The sequence below is a fragment of the Lethenteron reissneri genome, chromosome 43 (assembly GCF_015708825.2).
Source record: "Lethenteron reissneri isolate LAM-NWPU_2019-01 chromosome 43, ASM1570882v1, whole genome shotgun sequence".
Taxonomy (NCBI): domain Eukaryota; kingdom Metazoa; phylum Chordata; class Hyperoartia; order Petromyzontiformes; family Petromyzontidae; genus Lethenteron; species Lethenteron reissneri.
Genome location: NC_083821.1, coordinates 2275609 through 2296459, shown reverse-complemented (window position 1 = coordinate 2296459; position 20851 = coordinate 2275609). Strand labels below are relative to the sequence as shown.

The 20851-nt window shown below is 49.2% G+C and overlaps 1 protein-coding gene across 1 annotated transcript in view; it reads left to right on the top strand.

The window, feature by feature from the left end:
- The window catches only part of LOC133353209 (NIPA-like protein 2), a 31871-nt gene extending 11798 nt beyond the window's left edge, over positions 1–20073 (top strand). Inside the window, exons 4-11 of the mRNA XM_061569277.1 lie at positions 1130–1189; positions 2512–2633; positions 5195–5291; positions 7548–7683; positions 10480–10568; positions 13477–13540; positions 13875–13960; positions 14916–20073. Of these exons, the coding sequence (XP_061425261.1) occupies positions 1130–1189; positions 2512–2633; positions 5195–5291; positions 7548–7683; positions 10480–10568; positions 13477–13540; positions 13875–13960; positions 14916–15085 (824 nt within the window). The 3' untranslated portion in view covers positions 15086–20073. The remainder of the gene's footprint in view (positions 1–1129; positions 1190–2511; positions 2634–5194; positions 5292–7547; positions 7684–10479; positions 10569–13476; positions 13541–13874; positions 13961–14915) is intronic.
- Positions 20074–20851: the final 778 nt, after the last annotated feature.

Below are 20851 nucleotides of genomic sequence, written 5' to 3'. Positions count from 1 at the left end.
GAAGGTTCCTCAAATCTCCTCCCACCCCCTCTGTCCACCCGGTGGTATGAATGGGTAACACCACGGCTGATCAGAAGGTTGCAAGCGGTGGGGTAAAGTATGGGTACAACCACTTCTAATGCATCCGGTCGATGTGAAAGAGTAGACCAAATACCCTCTAAAGTTTGTTCTAGTCGAGTTTCTTCTGCCAGCAGTGCAGTGAACAGGCTTTTGAAATTGTGTAACAAAGCAATCTAAATTTTGATTTAAAGCTTTCGTGACTGCAGGGATTCATATTCTTGGCTCTTTCGGTAAAGTCACGTAAAAGGAAAATAATAAAATAATAGTAAAATATTTTTTCACATTGTTTTGTCTTTATTTTATTTTATTATTTCTCTTCTACGTGACTTTACCGAAAGAACCAATAATATGAAAGCAATCTAAGATTGATTTTAAATCTATATTACTGAAATTCATGTAATATTAAAATTAATGTAAGATAGAAGATAAAAAAACAAGAATTTTGAAAGTACATTATGTAAAATCTGACATGAAAGCTTTGCTAATGGTAAAGAATGAAGAAGAATCTTGCACATGCGCTGATTCTCCACCGCTTTCCAACATGCGTTTGTCCTCAAAAGTATAGAAAAGTTGAATACATCCTACTTGAATCAGAAAGACATATTGAAAAAGGATTTTATCGAGAGGCAGAAAAAACAACACGTGGATTAGAGAACCTCTGTTAGTCAAAACATCATATTGACTTGGGAAAGGCAAGTTGGCATGATTAGTAGAACATCGTAAGAAGGGTCACTGGCTGACGGGCGAGAATAAACGAGTGGCAGCCAAGGGTGGGAACACACCCGAGAGAGAGCGTCCATCGTGGAGATGGAGCGATGTAATCGGCTCGTGTGCACGTGCCAGTTGGACTGTTGCATTGTAGGACCACGAGCGATGCTCACAGCTGGGGGAAGCCTTCATCCAGCAGTGGAGTGATCATTCAAATAATAATAAAAAATTGAGCGTCATTCATGAAAATTGCATCTCAAAACGCTCAGGGTTATGGCTGATGATGTTGATGATGTTGATGATGATGTTGATGATGTTGATGATAGAATCTTTCTTCCCCGTCTGTCTCCACCACTTGTAGCGAGCAGCGTGCTGGGGGCTGTGTTCATGAAGGAATGCGTGCGACCCTTCGACGCAGCTGGTGAGTAAAATCGTCTGGAGTCTTGATCGTGTCTGAAACGAATGATAAATAATCAACACGGTGCGTTTAGTGACCTCAAGTCACCGCACTGCACAAGGGGACGGTCGAAAGCGAGTGGTGGTCTGCGGTTTCAAGTACCCCGTCACCAAACCCGCCACCGGCGCATTTCAAAATCACTGCGATGTCACATCGGCTGGTGGTTATACGTCATCTCCGCTCTGTGAACCTGGCAACCTGAGCTCGATTTTCGGCCAAGGCTAACATCGGTGACGAGTGATGTATGAACCGGTGCTAGCCACCCACCTCCCCCCACCTTAACCAATCCGTACTCACCAGCACGGTGAAGTATGATCAAACAGGTCCCGTGATGACACATTCCGCGGGTGTCCAAAGACAAAGTCAAAGATTCCCCGTATAGCCTTAACAGACTTGGGGCAAGTGCTGTTGGTGAGTACCTATGAAGGCCGGCACGGCACACAAGGGGTTGGGTGGCCAACACCATGCCTGGCCGCCTTTGTTTCCCCAGTGACGATGTTTACACACTGCATCAGGTACTAATTTGAGGCTGAGTCGATCTAGGGGAGGCCCAGTCATTGGTGTTGACCGTAAGAGGGAATCTAACCCGGGTCGTGAGTTTCGTAGCGCAGCGCGCTAACCGCCACACTACCCATTGTGTGTGTATGTCCGCACATACATACACACACACGTGGACATGTGGGGCCAAATTTTTGCATGTCTCATAACAGAGACAAAAATGAATTGAATCTTGGCTCATGTCACAACCTCGTTTCGTTACAATTCATTGAATTGCTATGGGTTGGAGGGAATAGTTACACACTTTGTAAAACTACGACAAAAGGAATTAATTCCGGAATCAAATTGCAAGGCCCTTTCATGAAAATCCTTCCTATTTCTCCAGGCTGAATTCTTAAATCCCTAAAAATAGAGACAATAACACATTGATTTTAGACGTCAATCTTAGCCCCGTATTGTTACAATTCGTGGATTTTGCTTTGTTGAGGTTGTGGGTGTTGCTAAATGGTTACATGCCTCGTAATAATAAGACAACATGGGAAAAAAATTTGAATCGTCATAATTCATTGACATCATCATCATGATCCATGGGCAGGCAGCTCATAGTAGGTGTTCAATGCACTTGTTGCCATGTGATTCCACTTTCCTCTGTCTTGTGCCAATATGCTCAAGTAGTGCCACATCTTTCTCTTACGTGGTCGTCAAGCCGTTCTCTGTTAGGTCATTGACATCACCGGGGGCTATTATCGTCACGGTGTGCGTGTGCGCGTGTGTGCTTATGCGGACAGGCCCGGTGGTGGTGGTGGTTGGCGTGTACCTCATTGGCGCCTTCACGCCTAACACTGCGCTGGAGCTATCTGCCACGGTGATGGTGCAACGCCTCGTGGGCTGGCAGTGCCTCCTCTATGTGGTACAAGAGTAGCGCTCTCTCTTCCACACGCTCTCTCCAGCACTGTCTCCAGCACGCTCTCTCTCTCTCCAGCACTGTCTCTCCAGCACGCTCTCTCCCGCACGCTCTCTCTCTCCGCTCTGCCAACTGGGAAACTTGAAGAGCCGTTACACTCAAAGGGGCTCATGAAAAGGCAATTGGCAATCGAGTTACGTAATTACCCCTAATAGTTGCGTAATTAGCCAATGAGTTGTGGCGCGCTCGCCCGTATCGAATTCTTTCGACCACCTGTCGAGCTCTAGCCCACCGTGCTTACTGCCCTCTTAACAGTCCACTGCTGGATGAAGCGTAGACTAAACTATATTGGAGCCACATGCTTGCTCATGCCACTGCGGGTGATAAGGGCCCTATCTAAAGGCTATTTGGCCTACTCCTCCATTGACTTAATGTCTTGCAAGATGCGGGGGGCACCCGTGTTTTACTCGACGCCATCCAGCAACTCTGTCATGAATCGGAGCTCAATTGGCCACATCCACGTCTGGACAGAACAACCAAAGCCCCCCCCCCCCCCACGTCACTTGGTGATTTCCCCATTTCTGGTGGTAGTGGCATGGGCACGTGCTTCGCGAAGAATCGGACAGAATTGGTCCAACTCTCGAATCGGGTCCTAATATGCGGAAGCCGGAACGTGGCAGGTGGCTTATAGAACTGCAACAAAAGTATTCCATGGTTAAACTTCTGAACTTTCAGGGCATTTTTTGTTGTTGTTTTATATATTTATAAAGATTTGGCTTGAACAGATGGCTGCAGAGAAGCTCACGTGGGCTTGAAGAGAGAGCTGAGCAGAGTGTAGCCACTTCAATGTGCACAGTTGTGGCCACTTAACTGCACCCAGAGGCCTGCACTCAAGCGTAGCTAGCGCCAGTGATCGGCATTCCTTTAAAGCAGAGAGTGGGGAGCCTTTTCTTTCCCAAGGGCCGAGTTGGACTTTCAAATTTCTTTGGCGGCACGCAAATGAAACGCGCACACACACACCCGCTGGCTTAGCGTTGTCCAAAAATAACTCTGCGGACAATTAGAGTTCGCCTTTGCTGCGGTGACAAGTGACTGAGCCTTGACAAAATAACCCAACGCGGCGAACCGGCCGGGTGGATCGGCGATCAGGCAAGTGGGCATGCAATCGGAAAGATCCGAGCTTTAGTTCAAACAGTGGCTTTGTCGTGGTTAGCCACTAAATGTAAATGTAGGGGCCTTGCGGTGGCGGGATGCTAATTACCTCGCCTGGTATGCAGGAGTTCGTGGGTTCAACCCCGACCCGGGCGCCTGTATATTTGGAGTTTGCATGTGTCTCCCCTTGGTCGTGTGGAAAAATCCACGCGATATCATGTGGTGGAGTAAAGTTTTCCCCTCCATTTCGAATCTAAATGCGTTTATAGTATTTGGCTGCTATAAATTACCACGTGATAAGTCACTTCGTTGAGATATCATTTGTGACAGCCAGTTCGCTTCTGAAAAAAATAACTATTTCGCTCAGTGGGCCTCTTACCTGGTAAAATCAAAATGGTTAGTTTAGTGGCCGCGCGTCGTATGAAGTGAAGTTACGGGCTGGGTAGAGGCCACGGGCCCGAGGTTCCCCACCCTTCCTTTTAAGATTGGGAGAGGCTCTGCTGCACCTTAAAACGCGTTCCACACACTGTAGGTGCCTTGCTGTTAGGACATATCTTAAAACCACCACGGCGTCTAATCCAGTGACACACGGTCATTCATTCATTCATTCCTACTTGCCACCATTACGTCAGCCCAGCTTTTCTCACTTGGCTTGTCTCTGAATGCTCTCGCTAATGGAATGGACTTGTCTCCACATGACCTGCTCGCCAAGTATAACGCTTGTGTGTGTGTGTGTGTATATATACAGTGTAAGTACTTATTTTGCATGGTGATGTTACGTAACACACGCTATTGTTGCACGCTGTAACGTTTTAGAATAATAATACAACGCCCTTTATCGAGGATAGCCTCACTAAGTCTAAAGACTTTTTTTTTAAAGAGAGTCCCGCTGTCGTGGCATGTGCACGAGGTGGTAACACTCAAAGCGCCGCACAGATGGATAATAAAACATATCCATTGCTATACCATCATCTCGTAACCACTTTGCAGCCGAAGCCTGCAGCACCTGGTATTGCCAAACAATCTTCAATACAAATGCTAACCAGGCGAGATTCTGCTTAGCTACCGATGCCTCATGAGATTGAGCACATTCAGGGAGATGTAGTTGTAGGTAAATAGAATCTGCCAGCATGTCGCTGTAAATGCAACTAACTCATAATCTTCCTCCTGTGTCCTCCCTCTTGTGCCTGCCTCATTCCACACACACAAACACACGTAAATATATACACACCTCCCTATGCAATATTCTAATCATCCTCCTTGCATGTCTCCTCTCCCAAATATATCCTGTCTATTAAATTGCCCATCTTCTTTCCGACAACCACTTGTCGACAATGGCATTAAACACCGCATGGACGCTGGCATGCACACGCACACACGCACGCACGCACACGCACGCACATGCGCACGCACAGTCAGTGGAGATGGTTGCCTTCAGCCTGCTGCTGTATTTTTACCGACACCGCGAGGTGCAGAGCGTGCTGATGGTGCTGGCGCTCGCCGCCCTTCTCGGTAAGAGACCACCATCCCTCATTGGTAACGGTCTGTCTTGGATTCAACGCCGGGGTCCACGAGGCTGGGTTTGAGGTAGTGGCCGGAACAACACGAGGCCTAGCCAAGGCCCAGGCTGAGAGCCTGTTAGGAGGGAGGCCAGCGTCGAGACCAGTTGAGGCCTCATCATCTGGACTGGCTTATTAGCTACAGTGAGCAAAGTTCGGGCGGGTAACACTCCACGCAGACTGCTTCACGAACCTACTTGCTGTACTGTCATCTCCTGGCCGTTGATATTTCAAAGTGAAAGTGACCTTTTAAAATGGGCCTGTAAGTGGGCTGAATAACAATAATAAGAATAATGGGTGTTTTTTTTTACCCAGCAAAGTTTCACAAGACTTTTATAAGCTGGTCCTGCTTTGAGATGTTTGGTCAATTCCATGAATGAGTGTTTGGCTTCATGGTGGGATGAAAACCGGAGAACCTGAATGACAGCACGGCATACACGCGAGGGGATAGCTGCATCTCAAGTTCAGGAGACAGGCTAACAGACCCCCCCGCTACTTTCCATTCCCTGGCCACATCGCAGCCCAGTGGGTTAGGGAATTTGACAAATCTCTTTATGTGATCCACAAACCCTTACCCTTCAGGGCGCTGGTGTGCATCGCCGCAGCGTGTATAAAACTCCTGCGCCGAGAGTTGGCCTGCCTTGTTTTCCAAAAAAATGTCGTTGCCAGGTGTGGCTGTGATGTCAGGGGTGTGATTCGTGCCGAAAACACAGCTGCTGTTAAATTAATCGGTGTCGGCCACACCCTGTGTGCAGACACCGAACTAAACTCTTGGGAGATCACTGGCTCAGAGCTTAAATCCAAGTAGCAGTCTAGTGATGTTTTCTTGTATGTGTGCATTTATGTATGTGTTCATGTAGGTGTGTCTGTGACTACGTGTCTTTGTGTTCATGTAGGTGTGTCTGTGACTACTTGTTTTTGTGGGAAGCAGTGGTGTCGTGGTTAGCGCACTGCGCTACTAACCCGGTGATCCGAGTGTGTAAGCATTGCCACTCGGGAGACAAAGGTGGTCGGGCGTGGTGCTGGCCACCCACCCCCTCGTGTGCCATGCCAGCCTTCATAGGTGCTCGCTGACAGCCCTTGCCCTAACAGTCTGTTAAGGCTGCACGGGGGATCTTCGTCTTTTGTTTGTGCTGCACATACATGAATGCGAGTGCATGATTTAGCGGCTAAGATTTCTCTTTCTACCGGCGCTTCCGTTGCCGGCACCGGCTTGTTTGAAATCGTTTTTTGCCGGGTTATTTTCCACCCCCGCTCCCAAGGGGGGGCCACCGTTTGCCCGTCGGTCAGCCTTCTCATTGCCCCTTCTGCCCTTGGCACGGAAATTGAACACTGCGTGCCTGACATTGTGCAACTGACCGCTAGGTTACGCAGCCGCCTGCGTAATAGTGGTGGCCCCCGAGAGCTGGTGGTTATAAACCGAGAGCAGCAACCCCAGGGCAGTGGTTAGCACGGTTGGTTACGTACGGTGCGAAATAAGTTCAACATACATACCAAACTGCACTGGCTAGCTTGGTGTAGTGTGGTCAGATAGGTCAGGCATAATCTGCATAGTATGGAGCAGGCTCTCATCCAGTAGTGGGTTTTTCACAAAAGGACTATACATGGAGTTCACTTTGCCTGGCTTGAGTACAGGCTTTGTTTAATGGTATGGAGCAAGTCACTCGGCCAGTTGTGATAACGTTGAAACCCAAAGTGTCGTGGATATGGCTTGTGGTTGTGAATGCCACAATGGTGGCTTAAAGCAGGCGTGGTTAACACAGTGCGGGTGACGCGGATGACGTGGGTGTGTATCATGTCCTTGTTTGGCATGAGCTACACAGGTAGCATGGTTTGTGCGGTGTGGGTTGGCATGCGTGGTGGATAAAGGTAACAGCTTGCATGGTGTGTGTGTGTGTGATGTGTGTGTTGCATGGGTGTCATGGTTTGTGATATGTGTGGCATGTGGTGTGTGGGCCACGTGGGTGGCGTTCCGCGTATGTGGGCGCTATTGGTCCTATTAGTGTGGGTGACCTGTGCGTGCATGGCGTGTGTGTGTAACGGTGCCATGCGCAACGTGCGCCCGTCTGGTCGTGCCGCGAGCTTCTTGGGTGGCGCTCGCGGCGGCCACCACACGTGACGCCGGTGTGCCGTGATGTCTGCGACTCTCTACCGACGTTGCATCGTCCGACGCGCGTATCTGCGCGACGTGTGTGCGACTTGCGCGTAGGCTCCGTGGCCGTGATCTCCATGCAGGGCGTGGCAGGAATGCTCGTGTTGTCCGTGGCGGGGAGCATGCAGCTCACCTACCCCATCTTCTACGTGCTGCTCGTCACTATGATGAGCTCCGCCTTCTTCCAGGCTGAGTGGGTGGCGGCATTCACGCCGACGATCACACAAACACAAATGTTGCCCACGCCGCAGCGCTACTAGCTGCTACCGTTGTCACTCACGTGGCCATCACACACGTGGGACCCACACGCACAGGTCACGCGTGAAAACATTCACACCACACCAACGGGGCTCCTGGTAATACAAAGATCGGAACCTCTTGCCATCGTAATGGATCGTGTCTAAAACACGCTCAGTCCTCGCTGAAAGGGTCCCATACCTACTCCAGTCCTTGCGACCCACCATGCTCCCTCATTCCAGTTTCACCAATTTAATTATCATCATCGTCCATCCTGTCCCTGGCCGTCGGCTCGTTAGCGGCAATAGGGCCGGACAAAATTCAGTCGTGCTCTAGAATCGGCATGATCGCTTGGCTCAATCTCAATTCCGTTCCATCTACTTTTACCGCTGCATCTATCGATCGAGTATTCTGTCGTCCCTTCCACCATTGTGCCCACGTCACCGAGGGTGAGATCCTCGTCCGGATTCGTTCTCGTCGCGTGCGGGAACCACTGCAGGGTTATTCCCTTGACTTTGTCTAAAAAGGTTGATTTTACTCATAGCCGTGTTCAATCTCTGTACATTCAACTCACCCACGTTTGGGTGCAGATTATCAAGTGGTTATGTGCGGCACACGCGTGATGGTTGTGAATCGCGGTCCGCTTGATTTTAGAGAGCGCTAATTAATTTGAATCGGCCTATGTCTCTATGAGACGCACAACACAATATGTCAACGTCAATCTGAAGCGATGCTCTCTGCATCACGAACGCACGCGTACAGGCACACAGGATGTCCATGTAGACTTGAATCGGCGCTCTCCTTGTCACATAGGGCTATTGTTTAGCTATAATGAGGCCCTTATAGTAAGTTATGACTTGGGCCTATCACGGCTCGGTTCAGGCTTGGCTGTGGCTCCATTCAGCCAGCACAAAGCACGCTTAGCTAGAGTTGGCTCTGATCATTGTCCCGGCCTCGCTCGAGATTTCCATGAGCCGAGCCCGAGTCGAGCCTAAGCCAAGCCATGGCTGAGTCCACTCGCTCATGCGTCTTTGGAAGCATCTGAGCGGCTCCAGCCTACAATGAACCTGAGCGTTAGAGGCAGAGCCAAGTTTCAAGTTTCATTTCAAGTTTCATTTATTAGGTATAGCCCTGTGAGCCATTCGGCTCTTGAATCGGGTGCAACCGCAACAAACAAAAAAATTAACCCGTAAAAACTAAGTTTTTCACTATAAATCCTTTATATGCGTGTTCAATGGGCCACAACCCAGCCCACATTGGTCTTTGAAACGGGCGGCTAGAGTCCTCTCGTCCTCTGGCTTGAGATGGCTGCCACCTATGGGTCAGATGATTGTGTGCCAGCATTAACCAATTGGTAAATACATTTTTTTTTTCCCCTAAACAGTGTAAAATTTTGGAAATATTTTTCACGAAAATTCATTTTCACGCACAACGAGTCTGTGTGCAAAATGTCAGCTCGATTGGATCACGGGAAGTGGGTTAAAAAACGACCGATAGATTTGCACGGTCCTAAGCAAGCAAGCAAGCAAACTTAATATAAAGGATTTAAAAAACATGAACAAGAAAACATCTTAAAGTGACTATATGCAAACAGAAAATCCAAGAAAAGACAGCAAAATATTGCAGAAAAAGCACCGTACACCAACACTGTGTACAAAAATCCCAGTGGGCCTGGACTAAGAATCTGGCCCTGAGTTTGTATTTGAGCAGAGAAGATTGGTACACTTGGAGAGCGACATGCCTTTGTGGGTCACAAGAACTGGAGTTCTAGAAGGTCTTTGTCAATGTAGGGTACGGTACACTGCGTTCTGTACTAACTGAACTCGCTGGCTGGCTAATCGAGCATAGTAATCGTAAGGGAATGTTAATATGACATATAAAACAATGAGGTAAGTTTGTAATTAACGGCTGCTAGGCTACTCATTGCTATGCCCAGGGTAGATTTCCATTTGTCCATCTGAGAACACTTCACATGTTGTCAAGAAAACGGGGGTACCCCTTTACCCAATCAGTACCAAACTCGCCACACAGCTCACCCACAACAATACTAAACTCTATAGGTGTTATGCAAGGTTGGCCATTCCACACTTTGTTCAAAGTTATTGTTTATCGCAATATAGCATCCTTAGCATACGTCCGTGAGAACACATGCACTTGAGTGTAAGCTGCCATACCAAACTCGTGTGTCGCCCGTACGTACGTTCCCAACTGAGTCTGAAAGTGTTTATGCATCAGCTCTCTCCGTTCGTAACTGGGAATGAGGTGGGGTGGGTGGCGACGGGCCTGACCCAATATGAACCAAACTTTGCTGCAACGTGTCGCTGTTCTGGACTTGCCACATCGATCTAACGGGGTTGCCCAAAACCTGTAGACCGCAAACCGCAGCGAAGAGCACAACGTTGCAAATATGCGCAAGAGCTTGGTGCCCTTCGGGCTATCTGCATGTTGGAAGCGTTCCATAGCTATTGCATTATTATGTTAACCTCTTCATTCGTGTGGTCAGTGAAGAGCCACTGTTAGTCGAGACTCGGTTCTGAGTGATTTAGCCATTCAATTTCTTCGTTTGAGAGCTGTGTATATATATAGATGGGGCGATGCAAAGGTTTACATGGTCCATGTTTTGGAGTTAGTAACCGTATTCACGCAACAGGTAGAGAGTCTAACTTGTTTGTACCATTACATCCCCTCGCAAATTGAAGGCCCTCTCCTAACCGGACCGGCCTGTCGGTTTGTTCGTTGCTGCAATCCGCAGCTTCCTGTGGCAGGCGACGGAGCAGTTCGGCTCCACTCGCGTCATCCCCATCAACTACATCTTCTCCACGATCAGCTCTGTGGCTGCAGGTAAAAACTCGGGGAGTGTGATTCATCGCACCTGGCTCGCCGGCATCGGCAATCCCCGTTCCGAATTGGCGGCAGGGTGGCGTCGCAGCGGGTAACGCTTGTGCCTCGCAGCGAGAAGGGCCCAGGTTCGATTTCTGACTCGGACGCTGTTCTGTGTGGACTTCTCCCCCGTTCTGTATGGGTTTCCATCTGGTTCTTCAAGGAGAAGACACTCCTATACTGAACGCATCGCCTTGTTAGAGAGAACGACCACTTGGAGGAGAGATCTCAGAACTACTTTTGTTATCCCTTGAAGTTACATTTTATATCCACACACCCTGCTACAAAGACATGTTCTTCACATGGCAACGAAACATTTTTTTTTTGACCATAGTAAAAATTCCAAATTAATCAATAGATTATTTTCATGCGCAGTCATTGGGTCACCAATTTTTGTAAGACTACCATCTCGCTGCACTTGACAACCCAGTTTAATCGCAGGCGTCTGAAGCCCAGATTCGAAAAGCAAGGTTTAAGTGGTGGTGGCGGCTTCGAGCTCTGACCTCTGAGCCACCTGGCCACTTACCTAGTGTCGGCTTTAATAGCAGTGGGCAATTTAAAACCTGGCACGCACGGCTCAGACACGAGCACACGTCGCAATGCAATTACCAAGCGTATGCAATTTCACTTGGTTGGTAAAATTGTCAATTAAAGAACGCATTTTATTTCTTAATCTCTTGGTTTTTTTTGACGAGTAGACATTGCAAATTATTGTCTTGATTTTCATCATCAGCCAATGAGCAATCCACTGCTGGATGAAGGCCCCTCCCCACAGCCGTCACCATATGTCGCGCTCACGTGATAACAGCGCTCATCTGGTGCCTGTGCACTAGCCAGAGGTCGCAAACGGGTACCCATACCCGGCCTGGGTACGGGTAGCCGGGTATCGGGTAGGGTACGGGTATCGGGTAGGGTACGGGTATCGGGTACCCAATTGCGACCTCTGGTACGAGCTGATTTCATCGTTCGGTCTCCCACGCTGGACGGCTCATGTCGTGCTCATTCAACTCCTTTCGGCTGCCACTCCTTCGCTTGTCTCAACCACGGCAATGATCCCTTCCAGATGAAGTGTCCTGACCCCAAGGCTGATGGAGACACAGAATGGAGATCTGCTTATTCAGAATGAGTGCTGTTGCAAATGATATCTCGTAAACCAGCAGAATTTGTAAAAACAAGCCTGACTCCGCTGTTGAGACCCAGAAAGTTCAAACTGGTCCAGCGTTTGCTGGCTTAAACAAATGCTGCTTGTTAATATTTGTCTCGAAAGCCAAGAGTCCAATAAACTGATAAAAAATTTCTTTATATGTAGAGACGTAGAATGAAACAGGAGGATGTCTCCAAATCTGGCTGTTGCCTGATGAAGCTGGTTGTAATTACTGGCAAAACGTCGTACTCAGATTGTAAATGTTGTGGCTTTGCTCTCCAACACACCGGTGTGCTGTACTAGTATACTACACTATACACTACACACTAGTGCTGTGCTAGTGACGAATTGTCATGTTCTGTTTACGTGACAACCCTTACTTGTTGGCTGTGTCGCGTGGTGGCGGGTTTAACGACATATTTACGCGCTCTAACCCAAAAAACCCTGTATTATGGACGATTATTAAGTTCTGCTTGGAGGTGCTTTTTCTTTTCTCACCAGTGAATGTGATGTCGTTAACTTTTCTACATTCTCTAATCCACGTGTTTATTTAGTTTTACTGTAACTGGAGGTTGAAGCGGGGTGGGGGGCAGTAGGGGTGACGGTCTATGAGGCATTATTGCACCCCTCCTTGAAGATTTCTTCTGGAGCTGCCCATATTTAATGTACCCCGAGTGAAAACACTAATTACCAAATTTCCATTTCGTATTGTTAACGCTGCATGATTTGCCGATTGCAGGAGCATTGGTGCGTCCTCCCTTCTTGATGGCGTACTTGGGATTTTAATGAGTTTCAGATTTTATTGCAGCTTTACATCCTTGCATTTGCGTTTATATAAGATGTGCTTCGGGCATACGATAATTGCAGGTACGGCACACAAATCCGTTATCCCCTGGTGTGCGCGCACGTGTGTGTGTGAGTGAACGAGTGTGTGTGCGGCTCATTGCGCTGCGAACCTGGCGACCTGAGTCAATTTCCAACATCAGTGATGATATCTGAACCGCTCCTGGGCCTCGCCTAGGTAGACTCAGCCTTCAATGAGTTCCTGATATGTATAAACGTCACTACTAGGGAGGCAAAGGCGACCTGGCATGGTGCTTGTCACACCACCCCCTCATGTGCTATAGTGGCCTTAATAGGTGCGTGCTTACAGTACCTGCCCATATGATCTGTAGGGGATCTTTGTCTTTCGGGAGCAGTCACGTAGTGGTCAGGGCACTGCGCTGAAACCCATTATCTGACTGCAATTCCTGGCCATGGCTAACTTGAGTGGCGATTATCTCAACCCATCCTGGGCCTCTCCCATGTCAACTGTGTGTGAGTGTGGGAATTTTTGTATTTGATGCATGTGTGTGTGTGGTGTATATAAGAGTATGGGCGTTCATGTGCATCCATGAATGTGTGCTTTTCTGTGTGTGAGATTGCTAATGAGCTGACCAAAGGGTACAGACTATGACAATGATGATGACGATGATAATGACCATATTCTCCAGATTTTAAGGCACAGCATTTTTCCTTCTATTTGAAAGCAAACTTTGGTGGTGTGTCTGTGTAAGACCAGATTTGTGTAACTTTATTGACACTGGGCACAAGTTTCGGGAGCCTTTTTTTTTTCCAGAGCACTTACTAAGAGCGCTTACCCCTAGAAGTCTATCCAGACTAAGCGTGTGGTCGTTGTGCGCGTGATTGTGTGCGCGTGCGTGCGTGTGTGTGTGCTTGTCACAGGTGGTATCTTTTACCAGCAGTTTCACGGTGCAGCCCTTCTCAATGTCCTCCTCTACATCCTGGGGTGAGTGACGGTTACGTGGTGGAGCGCCGTTTCGATCGCCATCTCCCGCCGTGCCATATATCATTTCTCGAGTGTATCACCGTTTACCGCGATGAAGTGTGAATGGCCTAATGAATCGCTGGGCGCGACTTTATAGAGTGGAGAGGCACGGAAGGGGGAATAAACCGTACTGCATTTGCTTGCCGATACCACCACCAGTGTTGCTGTCGCGGCATTAGCCATTGACCCCGTAGTGTGCCGTGCTGGCCTTCACAGATGCTGCCCGCCGTAACGGCACTTGCCCTGACAGTCGGCTATATACGGGGGACCTTTGTCTTTTTGTGATGACGTGCAGGTGCCTGCTGTGCGCTCTGGGCGTGCTGCTCGTGACGCGAAACCGCGGCAAGACGCCATCGCCGTTCCTCACGGCCGACTTCACCGGTGAGCGCCACGACGATTGACCGTTGCGGACGTGTTGTAATACTGGATGAGGGCCTCCCCACGCCATGGCAATCTTGGGGGTTTGGCCATACTTCACCGCGTGGGGTGGGTGTGGTTTAGTGTTGTTGCGGGAGCATATAAGTACAGTACAATTTATTCTGCTGCACTCCTTTCTGCCGACCGTGTAGCCCCACAAACCCTATCACAGTGCGGTCGTGCTTGGCGTTCACTCGGCCATGCACGACGTGCCAGGCTTGCTCGCTGCTGGGCTTCTGAGATGTATCTAGATCGGGCACATTGTACATCGTTTGCTAATTGTCCGTTCGTTACACATCGTACACCGCCATCACTGCAGCGCGCGCTTTCGGATGCGGTTCTGCGGCCGTCTGGAACGCTCTTCCGATATTAGGAAGCCACTGGAGCTATGCACTTTTAAATCATCTAGATTGAAAAATAATTTCTTTACAACTGCTTTTCGTGTTTAGTTTGTTGTCCTTCCCACGCACCTCCGATTAGCCACAGTTGGCTTCGTATGGTTGCGTACGAAGCTCAATATACATACACTTACCTTTTCCAGTGCAGTTATCACTCGCCAAGTATGTATAGACGTATATTGAACTTCTTTTGCATCGTACATAGCCAAACGTGCTACTCGGAGGTGCGGGGGAAGGACTACAAAAGAATCACGAAAAGCAGTTCTAAAGATTGAGTCTTTAATTTGGTATCGTGGTGAAGTGTACAGTAGTGTAGTGTGTAATAGTGTAGTGTACAGTGTTTGGTACATAGTGTAAGGTGTAGTGTATAGTGTATAGTAGTGTAGTATAGTATGTATGTTGAACTTGTTTCGCACCATATGCAGCCAACCACGCTAATCAGCGAGGTGTGGGGGAAGGACAATCGCATGACGTGCGCGCGAGTTTCTCTGTCTCACTCGCCCGTCGCCTGCGCGTGTCAGGCGCGACCGCGGGCCTGGCTGCGGCGACCCCCGACCCCTTCGCCTTCTCGTACCGCACGCTCGTCAAGGAGGAGCGCGAACGGGAGCAGCAAAAGGCGGCGACGTCGCTGCCGCCCCCCGAGTCCGTGCTGCCCCCCACGGCGGGCGCCTACAGCTCCACGCGGCATTGAGTGGGTTGGGGGCGGGGGGTGGCGGAGGTGTAATCTTGGACGCGCTGTAGAAATGTTTGCGACTGTCTGCTTTGCCGACTTGGCAGTGTGAGCGCTCAAGGCGGGTGGGGGGGGAGGCGGGCTGCATTAGCAGTGGTGAATGAGCGCAGGTCGGAAGCACGGCCTCGTTTCCGTCATGATCATCGCTGCCTCTGTTATGATCATCGCTGCCTTTGCCTACATTCACCTTGGGTACGCTAGGCGGTCGCGGAATTACAGCGTTGGGACGCAGAACCTGCAAATTGGCCGAGTAACGACGCATCAGCTCGTCGGTAAGCATCGAATGTTGCGCTCACGATTACACGCGTCGGGTTGTTCGTATCGATTTTCTGCGTCCTAACCAATGGGGTTAGCGTAACCCCTGCAGCCACTAGGGGTCGCTACACTCACTACAATGGATGTAAACAAAAAAACAGTGAATGCGTGAATGGAGTCGTGAGCCTCGACCGAGACAATCGTGTCGAGAAGAGGAGCCGATTGCTCGGTACTGATCATCGCACACGTGAACTCGAGCATTTCTTGGGACTTTTATCTTTCGTAAGAGTTCCTTTTTGCCGAGCAGATTGGCACGATTTGCACAAGAACCCATCTCTTATTCATATTCTTGAAGCTTTAAATCAAAATTTAACCCATCTCTTCTTTGTAGTGTCTAATTACATCCGTACTGGTAAATCCGTGGCTGTTGTATCGCCCAGATAACGAGGTATATAAAAGTAGGATAATATTTTTAAGCTGTGGCCTGCCTCCGCACAGAAGAATGGCCATTGCCCAGGAAGTTAAAGCAACTCTTAATTAAGGCCAATCTACACGCTGCTGGCATGAGTGTTGATACAGCGCAGGTGTCCGCCGTTGTTCTGTACAGCTCTGCGATGTGGTTTCCGGGTTGTGTTGTTTTGCCACGATGTCAACCCAAAAACGCATCGGAGAGCAATGTCAAGGCATTTTTTTTTTCAATGACAATGCACCGACGTCTTCCAGTCGCCAGCACCCGGGGGAAAAAAAAACAACGTCAAGGAAGCGCATTTCGAAAGTTTTTGTTCGCATTTTGAATGTGGCCCCACGTGCTCTGCGTTGTAAGGCAGTGTTGTGGCTGACGACGACGACTGCGGTGATGATGGCCAGGAGCAGAGTTGGCTTCCCCCTCATCCCCCTCCTTGATACCATTTGCGCGGTCGAGTCTCGGAAGCGCTGAAGGTTGTGGCCTGGGCACACGGCTTCAATGCGATCCAGGTGCCGTTATACAGGGTTCCATTATTTTCATTACTTGAGCGAGTGTGTGCGTGTGCGTGAGAGTGTGGGTAGGCGCCCACTGTCGGCACTTGCCCCAACAGTCTGTGAAAGACTAATGGGGCAATCTTTTGTATTTTGCATAAAAGCGGGGAGTCGTGGCGCAGTGGTTAGCGCACTGCGCTACGAACCCGGCGACCTCGGTTCGATTCTCGACCACAGCTTCCGTCAGTGGCGAGTGATATCAGAACCGGGCCTGTTCCTCTCCTCGGTCGACTCAGCCTTCAATGAGTACCCTGGTAGAGTGTGTAGACAACGTCCGCACTGGGGAGACAAAGGCGGCTGGGAGTGGTGCTTGCCACACCCCCCCCCCCCCCCCCCCGTTGTGTGCTGTCGTCCATAACGGGGCCCGCTAGCAGCACATGCCCATCTTTTAAAGGCTATACAAGGGATCTCTGTGTGCATAATAGTGTGTGTGTGCGCGCGCGAGTGTGGTGCAGTGTAGTGTGTGCACGCACATGTGAGAGTGCGGTGTGCGTGTGAGGTGAGCGAGGTTCTCTGCGTGCGTGTGTGCGTGCGTTTGTGCCTTCGTTAATACGTGCGTGTATTTTTGCACAGGTGAGCGAGCATTACCGACCGCAGTGTGCTGACTATTTTTTTATCGTTTTTTGTTTTGGATGTGGGGAAAGGTGGGGACAGTTCTGTCTTACGAGCCCCGACCCTCAAATCCGGTCCCCAATAAAAAAAAAAATGCGGGGCAACGCAAGGGGGTGCCGTCGCCATCGCCGGTTGGTGGCATTCGATCACGAACGGCTGCTGCGCACCGGCGCGGTTTACGCAAATCGCCGACGGTGTTATGTGCGAGCGTGAACGTGGACGCAGTGTTAACATTTTACGTTCGTCGGGCGGAGATCGCGTGTTTTTTTCGAGTCGACGTGCGAGGGGGAGGACGCGTGATGAGGAATGCAAAGGGGGGGGCGGTGGTGGGGCGTCCGCGTCGGAGAGTACGAGCGGCGATGCCGGACGACGGGCGTCGTACAGAAACGCCGCTTCGGTTGCACTTGAGTGGCGCAGCTTTGAGCAGGAGTTGGGTGAACTCCGCGTTGGGTGTCCCGTGACTCGCGGCGGCGGCTGCATTGATTTGGAACGTGACGGAAAACGGTCGGGTAAAGGATCGTCAGTCCGGCAATGTGATGTGGCGTATGAGCGGGCCCACGTCTCGTGGTGCTATACAGCCCACCGCGGGCTGATCAAGAAACCCGTAGACTCGCATGCAGACCTACGACTCGTAGGGATCCCAAGAATCAGACCCATAGACTGACACAAACAACCATAGACTTACATAGAGACCCATACATTTACATAGAAACCCTCAAGTGTGTATTTATGTAGTGTATAAATATCACCACCGTCTCAAGACACTGTACAATAACATGGGGCAATGTTATATTTATCGAGTTGATGGAGGCAGTCGGTCATAGGCAGCGGAATACGGGGAAGGTCTTGCGCCTTGACTTGAGCTGGGGCAAGGAAATCGACAGCACGAATGGCTGTGGGAATGGAGTTTAATACAATGAGAGTTGATTCTTAAGAGTTAATGAGGCGCGCATCAAAATCCAATGTTTACAATTCATTCGACGTATATGCAAACGGAGACCCTGCACGTCAACGGAGAGATATTGAGACAGCTGCGAGGCGGACACAACAAAGGAGTATTTTTAAACACGATGAACGCAAACCATGTCTGGACAGAATCGTAGCCCTGAATCGACGATGACGACGCACACCACTGTTAGGACTCCCACCAGAGCAGTTGTCCTGGGAAGCAGCGTGGACGTTGTTGCTCCCTTCTGATAAAGAGAGCGCCAATGCCCGTGCACACGCGTGCGCACACGCGTCGTCTGTTGAGTTGGCGAGGCCTTCCCCCTCGCTAACACTCGGGCTTTAAGGCGGTGACGGTGATGTGTCCCATCGGTCGTTACCAAAGTGTGGGAAAGTCTGGAACAAAAGTCACTCGGAAGGTACTCTGAGGTGGCTCTGTGGGATCTGCTTCTGTGGGCCATTGTTTAATGAATACTTAGTCCCATGAGGTACTATCATTGTCACAAGACTATTTCTGAGCTCTCCACTCATTTGTCCGGTTTTCATTCTCAAATACAAATGGAGAGCTGGAAATGCGACACGAGGGGGGAAAACCAAACTTGGCACGGACGGATTTTTTTTATTGTTAGCAGATCCACCTAACATCAGGTCGGTCCACGTAAACAACAGTATGCTCACAGAGGGCTGAGACCAGGATTCAAACCCAGGTTCGCGACGGTGCTTGTGTGGCACTCTGACACCCCCGTGCCCCCCCCGCCCCCCCTTCTTGCCCAGCTCGACGATCCGTAGGTGAGTGTGACGGTGCGTGCTAGCGCCAGTCTCAGTACCTGGGGGCGATCCGAACTCTCCGAACGGAGCGTGACCGCCTCTGACTTTTATCGCGTAAAATTCTGTCGCGGAGAATTTGAAGACTCGTTTATTTAAAAGGACACGCGTTGAAAAAAAAGCAGCTTTTGTAAGTGAATATATTTTTTCCCAATGCATTTCAATTGTTTAGAAATGTGCTTAATTACTTCGTTGTAAAGGCATTTGCTAAAATGGGACAGTCTATTTATCACTTGACTGACAAGGTGTCACCATCACCATTGACAAATGAAAAATGTTACACGAGCAGAAATAAAAAACAAACGTTTACCTGTGTCATTAACGCAGCCTTGCAATGGACTCAAACTGGATAAAGCGTTTTGACATGCAGCTTCATTCAAATGTTATACAAATAGAAATCGTATCAATTATTACACGTACAGGATATTGTAATTAAAGCGCCTCTGTTTGAGACCACGAATACAGCATTATTGGAGGGGTGGTGCCATCCCGTGGTTGACGGGGGCCCTGTACAATTTTTCTGCCTCTTCATCGTCTGGGCAGCTGTGGGCCCCTTCTGGCACGTGGGGGGTGCAGTTGTACGGCCCGCACACTGGGTAGCTTCAGTTTTTGTTGTTAAATAATAGATTGACGTTCCAGGCAGAGCAATAAGAGAGCGAGAGATAGAGCGAGAAAAGAGCACTCGTGATTATGATGACGATGGTGGTGGTGGCTTTATTTTCAGTCCGATTGCACTTGCATTCCAATGAGTTTTGTTTACCTTTTAACCTGTTCGCGCGTTAATAATTGTTATTTATGCTAGACTTTAAACCGGTTGAAGCTTTGAAAAGTAAAATGTTGATGGGGAGCAACAGAGGCTTTAGATGTGAAAGCCGAGAAAAATGCTCTACAGAGTGCAGTTTGCTCCTAAGCAGCTGTCTAATTTCTCACTCGGTATTTTTTCCGGAACGCTGCGAGGCTCCGAGTAGTTGCTTATAGGCATAAGGCACTACCACTACACCACCAAGACACGCCTCTCCATCATACTATATTGTTGTACCATGTGTTCCTATCATCCTGTGGAGACAGTAAGGTGAGATGGATGTGGCGTGCGACCATTTAAGCCGCGTTCCGGAATCTTCAGGCTGAGATTAGGCACCGCTTTTAAACCTCTGGTGTGTTTTTGTTGTTGTCGCCAATGTATACAACTTATATTACTTTTTTGCGCGCTTCGCGGTTCCACTTGATGACGGTTTGCTATGAATGTGTGCAATCCACAGCAAACAATAAAACAAACAAGCATCTTGTTTAAACGACACCGTGTTCATCATCTCCTTGCTGGCATTTCTCCCTCGTGGGCTCTTGCCATCTGTCCAGAGTCGTTTTGTGCGCGCATTCACTGACACGGCAACTTTCGCCCCCACATATTTTTTCATTTGTATCGCCGGTTTGGCTCAAACAGACGTTTGTTCAGTACACATAAATACACATGTTGCGTCTCGAAAAGTAAAATTAAATCCGATGATTGGATCTGTGGTACCATCAGTACCTGGTCTGGACCTCCCCGAGATCAACTTAGCCATAAATGGGTAGATGTGAGATGAGTAACTTGGTAGGGAATGTAGTGGTGGTGCGGTGGATAGGGCACTGCTATGAACTCGGCGACATTGGGTTTCAGAATCTTTATACTGGAGGAATCCGATGAGCTATGAAGCTCTTTCACAGATAGGTTTAATTCCCGGTCACAGGTAACATCAGTGGCGTGCGAAATCTGAAACGGTTCCAAATACCCCCAATTATGAACCCGATGGATAAAGTTCCGTGGCATATTATTATGATGATGATGGTAGCAAGTAGGCTTGTCAATAACTTTTGTTCTTATGCCATCACGAATTGCTCTGCCATGACTTGGCAACATCAAGACTCCCAACTGATGTTCTGTTCAAATCAGCGTCGAGGCGCCGTGGCTCATTTCTCGTTTATGGCCCCGTGGTGGAAATTCCACATTCCTATGGCGGGGGTGCGATGGTCCATCCTTAGGACAACCACTATTCACTTGTTTCATGGGCCGAGTCATCATCTAAACCATACACG